This window comes from Rhinopithecus bieti, unplaced genomic scaffold (genome assembly GCF_001698545.2).
Source record: "Rhinopithecus bieti isolate Rb0 unplaced genomic scaffold, ASM169854v2 scaffold_55189, whole genome shotgun sequence".
Classification (NCBI taxonomy): domain Eukaryota; kingdom Metazoa; phylum Chordata; class Mammalia; order Primates; family Cercopithecidae; genus Rhinopithecus; species Rhinopithecus bieti.
Window position 1 is genome coordinate 467,946 of NW_016821812.1, and position 10,433 is coordinate 478,378.

At 39.6% G+C, this 10,433-nt stretch overlaps 1 protein-coding gene across 6 annotated transcripts in view; it reads right to left on the bottom strand.

Annotated features, from left to right (window-relative positions):
* Positions 1 to 10,433, bottom strand: part of MCCC1 (methylcrotonyl-CoA carboxylase subunit 1) — an 89,742-nt gene that overhangs the window by 31,275 nt on the left and 48,034 nt on the right. For all 6 annotated transcript variants that reach the window (XR_001883111.1, XM_017860617.1, XM_017860619.1 and 3 more), the window contains 2 exons: positions 8,698 to 8,779; positions 1,977 to 2,104 (listed from right to left, as the gene is read on the bottom strand). Coding sequence is in view for 5 of the 6 variants with exons in the window: in XM_017860617.1 (XP_017716106.1) it covers positions 1,977 to 2,104; positions 8,698 to 8,779 (210 nt within the window). In the remaining variant the exon portion in view is untranslated. The remainder of the gene's footprint in view (positions 1 to 1,976; positions 2,105 to 8,697; positions 8,780 to 10,433) is intronic.

Consider the following 10,433-nt stretch of genomic DNA (forward strand, 5'->3'; position numbering starts at 1 on the left):
ATGAGGCACCGCGCCCGGCCCCCTGAACACTTTTAACTATCTGTATCTGTAGCCTGAACCCAGGACACTCACATCAGTCACTGTTCAACCCTTGTTCTAGGAAGGCTTGACTACACAGGCAGGTCCTCAAGCTTGGACTCTTGACTCACCAAATGGTGAGCCCCTTTGTTTTACCTCTGTTTAAAGGCCAGATGCCAAATGCCTTGAACTGTATAAACCAGGTCCAGCAGCTTCCCTGAGTTCTAGTGTCCCTCCCCAGATGATAAAAGCTGGCTTCTCTTTCTGAAGAGCCTTGACAAGCTCTTACAAAAAATAAATGTCTGTTGGTTTCCCTAATGCCCAAAAGCTTTCTCCTTCCTTCATCCTTAGAAATCTTTTTTTCTCTTATGATTTCCAAAGTCTAAACTCTCTTGATTTACTGCTTCAGAAAAATTATCCTCCTTTTCCTTGAATTCTGGAAATATAAACACTCTTTCCAGAAGTTTCCAAAGCCACTACAGTTTTTCTTGACACTCACTAAAACTTACTAGCTTGCTGTGCCTGGTTTTCATTAGTGCCCTAGGATATAGAGCCCCAGAAGAACCCTTTGGCTCAATTAAAAACACCAATCACCCCCAAGGCACCAACAAAAGGAGTATTATATTATTATGTACTGAAGTTCTGAAAAGATAAAATTATCAAAACAATCAAGACTTTAGCATCACACCATGAAGAAAACAATTTAGATTCAGGATATATAAGGAACCAAGAATCCTACAGATATCAGGAATGTCTGTATTACTTAACAAATTTTTTCATGTTAAGAAAAGAAGGCTAAAGTAAAATCTGTTGTTCTTACGAGAACAAAACAGACTAAGCTATTATTAATATTTGAGAAGTATGTTTTGTGGAATTCTGGTTTATACCAGTGCTTCTCAAACTATCCACAGTAAAAGAACAGTTATAACCTTACGTGTTTGAAAAATACAGTAGAGGTGTCACAGCAATGCCAAAATGCTTTGTAAGTTTCCAAACAATTACTCTGAATGAACATTTGCTCATGGGCCAGTAACAGCCATAAATCCGCACTTTACTTGGATCATTCTAGACCATCTCCTTGGCTCTTCATTCCCAACTCTGCCTTAGCTCATTTCATCTTGTCTAGCATCTGCCCTGCCTCTTAAAATCGAATGATGGCCTGGTCCAGAATGCTGAGGCTTTAGGTAGACCATGAGGCTTTTCCTTTGAGGTGATGTGGTTGTGAACAAGCCTCTGTGACAGAATCTCACCTGCTGGCTGCCCATGCCTAAGGGGAAATGAATCTGAGTCCTTAATGTACCAAAAAAAAAAAGCTACAGCATCAAATGTGGCTTCACTTTTTACGTCCCATCTTCCTGTTCTCATCTCAACCACCAAGAACTGAATCCTGTCCAAAATGACACCTGCTTTAGGAGGTCAAAAGGTAGTAACCTATTCTCAAGACTGTTGTTGTTTTTGGTATTTTGTAAATTACAGATTCAGGTGGAACACGTGAACATTTGCTACAAGGGTATTTTGCATAATGCTGGGGTTTGGGCTTCTGGTGCACCCATCACTCAAACAGTGAACACGGTACCATTTAGGTAGTTTTTCAACCCTCGCCTCCCTCCCATCAAGACTGATTATTTTTTCTTTTCTTTTGTTAAGATGGAGTCTCGCTCCGTTGCCCAGGCTGGAATGTAGCAGTGTGATCTCGGCTCACTGCAACCTCTGCCTCCCCAGCTCAAGCGATTCTCCTGCCTCAGCCTCCTGAGTACCAGCGACTACAGGCACCCAGCACCACGCCCAGCTAATTTTGTATTTTTAGTAGAGACAGGGTTTCACCATGCTGGCCAGGCTGGTCTTGAACTTCTGACCTCAGGTGATTCACCTGCCTTGGCCTGCCAAAGTGTTGGGACTACAGGCGTAAGACACCGCACCCAGCCAAGGCTGATCTTTAATAGAAAAAATATTCGCACTCTAAGCTGCCACTCCACCAAGTCAGTTCCTGTGATCATCTCAGTAACAGGATGTTCCACTTGCAGCCTTGTATTCATCTCCATGAAATAGAAATTATGTTTCGAGTCCATAATAAACTCCACAGTCCCTAAAAGATAAAAACAATGGTCATATTCAATAGTGTATAATCAATCAGTAGCAAACCAAAATCTCCCATGATGAATCACATCAAGTTTTACTGCTGGCTTCATTCAATGGTAACACTTTGCATTTCATGAAGAAAACATCTCGCATTTGCAGCAGCATGAGTCTTAGTCAAAAATAGAGAGCTGTATGAAATTTGGCAACGGAAAGGTATATTCGGGGTTGTGAGCAAATGGTAAGCCCAAATTATGAATCTGTTTCAGCTGCTGTAACAGTGAGAACAAGGGTGGACCACATGTTACTGCCTCAGAGCACCAAGATCCTGGGAGCCTCATAGCATGACATCCCATCTCACCCTAACCCCATGGAGAAAAAGAAAACTTTTTTTCCATGATTGTGGGCTCCGAGGAATTTCCTTTTAAAGTCCTTTGGCTGGTAACCCATTGAAAGATTGTTTGGCAACTAAACCTTATGTTAATATCTATTGGCATTCTATTAAGCTCTAAAAAATTTCCCCTAACTTTATTAAGGTTTAATTTTAGACAACAAACTGTAACTACTGTAAGTGTAGGTGTGTGATTTAGCAATTGAATACAATCATAGAACCACAATGAAACTATAGAACATTTCCATCATAAAAAAAGTTCCCTTGTTCCCATTTGGAATCAGTCCCTTCACTAAACCCTGGGATCCAGGAAACCACCAATCTGCTTTCTGTCACTATAGTTTTTCTAGAATTTTATATAAATGAAATCATATAGTTTTTAGTCTTCTGTGTTTCTGTGTTTGTGTGGTTTTCTCTTAGCTTAAAGTGAATACAATGTAAAATTGTTTTTAAAAGTGTGGTCACAACCCATTAGTGGATTTTAAAATCAATTTTTTTTTTTTTTAAGACGGAATCTCACTCTGTCACCCAGGCTGGGGTGCAATGGCGCAATCTCGGCTCACTGCAACCTCTGCCTCCCGGGTTCAAGCAATTCTTCCACCTCACCCTCCCTGTAGATAGGCGCACACCACTATGTCCGGCTAATTTTTTGTATTTTTAGTAGAGATGAGGTTTCACCATGTTGGCCAGGCTGGTCTCGAACTCCTGACCTCAAGTGATCCGCCTGCCTTGGCCTCCCAAAGTGCTAGGATTACAGGTGTGAGCCACTGTGCCCAGCTTAAAATCAATTTGAAGACTTTTGGCATCTGATCTGGCATCAAGGAGCTTAGAAGTTGCCACTCTGTCCTATCAAGTAAAAAGCTGAACAAGGTGAAAATCAACAATTCTTAAATTTGTCAGAGAAATCAAGTCACAGGGCAAGCTGCTTGTCCACAGAACCAGAGAGACAGACAACTGACAGGCAGATACAGAGATGCCATGAGGATAAGCCTGAGCTGTAATTGACAAATTCCTGGCAGCTCAGTGTGGACAACTCGGAGAGTTAAAAACTCCAAGGTGACCCAGTTACAGGAGGACCCCACACTTCTGTGAGTTTTACCTCCAAGAGCTCTGCCAGGGCTTCACAGTGAATATCAGAGAAAAATCCTCCCATGCTTCCAGCATCAGAAGAAGGGAAATGAAACCAGTTTGAAACACACCAAAATATTCAAGGTTTGCCCTTGAGAAAAACTATTTTATCAGAGCCTAAACGACTGGGATCTTATCAGAGCCTAACCTCACTGGGGGAGGAGAAATACCCAACCCCAGCCTTTGCCAGACATCCTGTCCAATCTAAGGGGTGGAGGAGAACAAAACAAAAACATACCAGGAAGTGCTGGTGAAGTTCACACACCAGGGGCACAGAGGCTCAGCAAGACTGACATCCAATCATGGCACAGTAGAACACGCCCCCTCCAGCCTTATCACATTACAAAAGGCCTGTTTAGCAAAATTCTCTTTACCCAGTACACCATGTCCATCTTTCAACAAAAAATTACAAGGCATACTAAAAGGCAAAAAACACAGTTCGAAGAGACTGAAGAAGCATCAGGTATGGCAGGAATGTTAGAATTATCAGACACAGAAATTCTAAACTGTGATTAACAGGCCAAGGGCTTTAATGAAAAAAGTAGACAATATGCAAGAACAGATGGACAATGTAAGCAGAGAGGTGAAAATTCTAAGAAAGAATAAAAAGGAAATGCTAGAATTGAAAAAAAACAAAAACAAACCATAACCCTAATAGAAATGAAACATGCTTTGGGGGGGCTCATTAGCACATTGGGTATGGCAGGGGAAAGAACCTCTGAACTTGAGGATATGACAACAGAAACTTCCAATTCTGAAAAACAATGAGAAAAAAACCTTAAACAGAACAATACCTAGCACTGTAAGCCAACTACAAAAGGTATAACTACACAGAATGAGAATACCAGAAGGAGAAGAAAGGAAGGAACGGAAGTAATATTTGAAACAGTAACAACATGTTACTGCATACTGTAGGCAACTGTAACACAGTGGTATTTGTATATCTAAAGATATCTAAACCTAAAAAAAGTAATGCATTGTACTATGATGTTACAGTGGCCACAATGTCACTAGACAGGAATTTTTCAGCTGCATTTCAATCTTATGGAACCACTGTTATACTGAACAAAATGGTGTTATGCAGCATATGACCATACTTGATATGCTAAAACAGGAGAGGAAATTGGATCATATAAGATGCTCAATTGAAACCATGAAAGGCAGAAAAAGTCTGAAAGATAAAAATAGGAAAAAGGGGAATAAACAGAAAACAATAATAAATATGGTAAATATTAATCAAAGTATATTAACAATCACTTTAAATGTTGATGTCTGAATATACCAATTTAAGGACAGAGGTTGTTCGAGTAGATAAAAAAGCAACAGACAAATATATGTTATCTACAAGAAATCCACTTTAAATATAAAGACTTGTAGATTTAAAGTAAAAACAGAGAAAGATAGAATATGCTAACACCAAAGAGAGTGGGAGTAGCCATCTTAATTTTAGAGCAAATTTCAGAGCAGGAAAAGTTATCAGGGATGAGGGGCATTAAACAATGATAAAGGGGTAGACATAACAATTTTTAACATGCATGTACCTAGCAACAGAGCATAAAATATATGTGGCAAAAAAGAATTGTAAGGAGAAATAGATTAATTCACTATTATAGTTGGAGACTTTAACACCTATCTGTTATTAAATAAATATGGATGATCCAGCAGGCAGAAAATCAGTAAGGACATAGTTGAACTCAACAGCACCATCAAAATCAACTGGATACAACTGTCATCTATAGACTATTTCATCCAACAACAGCAGAACACATTCTCAAACTAGAAAGGAATATTCACTAGGATAGACCACATTTTGGAACATAAACCACGTCTTAACAAATTTAAAAGAATAGTAATACATACAGTGTCTGCTCTCAGAACATAACAGAATTAAACTAGAAATCACTAACAGAAGGATATCCGGAAAATCCTAAGATATTTGGATATTAAACAACACACTTCTAAATGACACCTGAATCAATAAAGAAATCTCAAGAAAAAATTTAAAATATTTTGAATTAAATAAAAATACAACTTTCAAAATTTGAAGAATGTATCAAAAGCAGTGCATAGTGGGAAATTTATAGCATTGAATGTATATATTAGAAAAGAAGAAAATACCAAAATTGATAATCTAAGCTTATATTTTAATTAATGAGAACAGCAAATTAAATCCAAAGTAGGCAGAAGAAATAATAAAATTAAAGCAAAATTAATGAAATTGAAAATGGAAAATCAATAGAAAAAAATCACCAAAACCCAAACCGGTTCCTTGAAAAGATCAATAAAATCAATAACCTTGGCTGCGGCAGGCAGATCACGAGGTCAAGAGATCAAGACCATCCTGGCCAAGATGGTGAAACCCCGTTTCTACTAAAAATACAAAAACTGAGCTGGGTGTGGTGGTGCGTGCCTGTATTCCCAGCTACTCAGGAGGCTGAGGCAGGAGAATCACTTGAACCCAGTGGGTGGAGGTTGGAGTGAGCCAAGATCTTGCCACTGCACTCTAGCCTGGTGACAGAGTGAGACTCTGTTTCAAAAACAAAACAAAACAAAAACATAGTAACCTTTAGCCAGGTTAACCAAGAAAAAAAGAAGAGAGAAAACACAAATTGCTAGTAATGGAACAAAAAGAGGGCTATCACTATAGATCCCATGGACATTAAAATGATAATAAAGAAATACGAATAATTCTATGCCCACAAATGTGATAACCTAGATGAAATGAACTGATTCCTTCAAAGACACAATCTGTCAAAACTCATACAAGAAAGAGAGAACCTAGGGCCAGGTGCAGCAGCTCATGTGTGCAATCCCAACACTTTGGGAGGCCAAGGTGGGAGGAATGCTTGAGCTCAGGGGTCTGAGACCACCTTTGGCAATATAGGGGGATCCTGTCTCTACTAAAAGTTTAAAAATTAGCTGAGTGTTGTGGCACATGCCTGTAGTCCCAGCTACTTGGGAGGCTGAGGTGGGAAGACCGCTTGAGTTCAGGAAGTGATAGTTGCAGTGAGGATTGGCCAGGCATAGTGGCTCATGCCTGTAATCCCAGCACTTTGGGAGGCTAAGGCAGGAGGATCTCTTGAGGCCAAGAGTCTAAGACCAGCCTGGGCAATATAATGAGACCCTGTCTCTATAAAGAGAAATAATCTGAATAGCTATGTTTATTAAAGAGATTGAATCAATAATTAATAACCTTCCAAAAGAGTACAAGGCCAGCCGAGTATAATATAACCTAGACAAGCCTGAATATGGTGATGACTTTTTATATACAACACCAAAGGCATGATCTACAAATAATTGATATGCTGGACTTCATTAAAACTTAAAACTTCTGCTCTGTGAAAAGGAAAGTCAGCCGGGTGTGGTGGCTCATGCCTGTAATCCCAGCACTTTGGGAGGCCAAGGGGGGTGAATTACCTGAGGTCAAGAGTTCAAGATCAGCCTGGCTAACGTGTTGAAACCCCGTCTCTACCTAAAATGCAAAAAAGTAGCTGGGTGTGTGATGGTGCATGCCCGTAATCCCAGCTACTTGGGGGGCTGGGATAGGAGAATAGCTTGAACCTGGGAGGCAGAGGTTGCAGCGAGCCGAGATCGCGCCACTACACTCCAGCCTGGGAGACAGAGTGAGACTCTCTCAAAAAAAAAAGAAAAAAAAAGAAAGGGAAAGTCAAGAGAAGTGAAGACAAGCCTCAGATGGACAGGTTTGAAAAGGCACATCTGATAAATAACTGTTATTCAAATTATACAAAGAACTCTTAAAACTCAACAATAGAAAAACAAACAACCTGATTAAAACATGGGTGAAAGACCTGAACAGACACTTTATTAAAGAAGATATACAGATGGCAAGTATGCATATGAAAATATGTTCAATATTGTATGTCATTAGCGAAATGCAAATTAAAACAATGAGATACCAAATGACCCGAATCCAAAACACTGACATCACCAAAAGCTGTTGAGGATTTGGAGCAACAGGAAATCTCTTTTGTAGCTGGTAGGAATGCAAAATAGTACAGTCACTCTAGAAGAGAGTTTGTCAGTTTCTTCCAAAACTAAACATTCTCTCACCATATGACCCAGTAGCACACTCCTTAGTATTCACGCAAATAAACTAAAAAATTATGTCCATACAAAAGCCTGTTTGTTTCCAGGGCATTTATAGCAGCTTTACTCATAATTGCCAAAACTTGGAAGCAACCAACATGTCCTTCAGTAGCTGAATGGATAATAAACTCTGGGACATCGAGACAACAAAATATTATTCAGCATAAAAAAGAAATGAACTATCAAGCCGTGAAAAGACATGGAGGAAACTTAAATGCACATTATAAAGAAGCCAATCTGAAAAGGCTAAATACTGTAGGATTCCAGCTATATGACATTCTTGAAAAGGCAAAACTATGGAGGCAGTAAAAACATGAATGGCTGCTGGGGTTTAGGGGGAATGGAGGGATGAATAGAGCACAGAGGATGTTTAGGGCACTGAAACTATTCTATACCATAGTACAATGGTGGATACATATCATTACACATTTGTCAAAACTCACAGAATGTACAACACCAAGAGTGAGCCCTAATGTCAACTACAGACTTGGGTGATAATGATGTGTCACTGTAGGGACACTGACTTTAACAAACGTTACCACTCTGGTACAGGGATGCTGATACTGTGGGAGCTTGTGTGTTGGGGAGTGTCGGCGGGGGACGGGGGTATATGGGAATTCTCTGTACTTTTGCTCAATTTTGCTGTAGGCTTAAAACTCCTCTAAAAAATAAAGTTTATTAACTATAAAGAAGTAAAAAAAATCAATCTAGTGATTTTAAAATAGAATACAAAATACCAAAACTCATATAATTAAGACAGGTACTGTTTAATGAAACGTTTGTTTCAAATATATATGTATGTAAAAATAAACATTTATGTGTACATACCAGGTCTCAATATAAAACGTATTTCTTACTGTGAATATGGTCAAAACAGCTTGAAAGCGACTGATTTAAAACTTGTGTTTCTCTTGCCTTCTAAAACATAAATTAATCACTGTTAACGTCTCTTCTATTAGAAGCAAATCTTAACATACCTGCTCCAACATAATTTACAGCTTTAGCAGCTCTGACTGCAGCTTCTCCCAGCTTTTTTCTTACTTCAGGTTTAATACCAGGCTATGAAAAAGATATTTAAATAAATCTCCATTAGTAGCTTGCCTTACTAGAAATTCCATTAAAATTCAATTCAGTCAGGTGCCACGTAATGACGTTTCTCAGTCAACAACAGATCACACATACAACAGTTGTCCCATAAGATTATAATGGAGCTGAAAAATCCCTATCACCTAGTGACACTGTAGCTGCCATAACATCACAGCAAAGTCATTACTCATGTGTTTTGTGGTGAGGCTGGTGTAAACAAAACGACTTCACTGCCAGTATACAAAAGTATAGCACAATCAGCCGGCCACGGTGTCTCACGCCTATAATTCCAGAACTTTGGGAGGCTGAGGCAGGCAGATCACAAGGTCAGGAGATCCAGACCATCCTGGCTAACACAGTGAAACCCTGTCTCTACTAAAAATACAAAGAAAATTAGCTGGGTGTGGTGGTGGGCGCCTGTAGTCCCAGCTACTTGGGAGGCTGAGGCAGGAGAATGATGTGAACCCAGGAGGTGGAGCTTGCAGTGAGCCGAGATCGCACCACTGCACTCCAGCCTGGGTGACAGAGTGAGATTCCGTCTCAAAAAAAAAAAAAGTATAATACAATGATGTGCTGCATATAATACCTGATAATACAACTACTTTTTTTTTTTTTAATTTACTATACTATACAATTTTAATAGTTACTTTAAAGTGTATCCCTTTTACTGAAAAAAAAAAAAGTCATCTGCAAAACAGCCTCAGGCAGGTCCTTCAGGAAGTATTTCAGAAGGCGGCATTGTTATCATAGAATATGACAGCTCCAAAGATGTTATTGACCCTGAAAACTTTTAGTGGGACAAGATGTGGAGAAAAGAAAGTGACACTGATGATCCTGACTCTGTTTAGGTCTAATGGGTGTGATTGTATCTTCATTTTTAATAGAAAAGTTTAAAAAGTTAAAACAGGCCAGGTGTGGTGGCTCACCCCTGTAATCCCAACATTTTGGGAGGCCGAGATGGGTGAAGCACTTGAGCCCAGGAGAATGATAACAGCCAGGCGAGAATCAAACCATAGAGCAACATGGTGAGCCCCCGTCTCTACAAAAATAAAAAAAATTGGCCAGGCATGATAGCACACACCTATAGTTTCAGTCACTCAGGAGGCTGAGGTGGGAGGATCACTTGAGCCCAAGATGTCAGGGGTCTAGTGAGCCATGTTTGTGCCACTGCACTCCATCCAGCCTGGGTGACACAGCAAGACCCTGTCTTGAAATAATTTAATTTAATTTAATTTAAAAATTTAAAAATAGGGGCCGGGTGCAGTGGCTTACGCCTGTAATCCCAGCACTTTGGGAGGCTGAGGTGGGCGGATCATGACGTCAAGAGTTCGAGACCAGCCTGGCCAACATAGTGAAACCCCATATCTACTAAAAATACAAAAATTAGCCGGGTGTGATGGCCAGTGCCAGTAGTCCCAGCTATTCCAGAGGCTGAGGCAGGAGAATCACTTGAACCCAGGAGGCAGAGGCTGTACTGAGTCAAGACTGCACCACTGCACTCCAGCCTAGGCTACAGAGTGAGACTCTGTCTCAAAATAAATAAATAAATAAATAAATAAATAAATAAATAAATAGCAGAAAAAAGGTTATAGAATAAGGCTATAAATAATTTTTTTTTTTTTTTTGG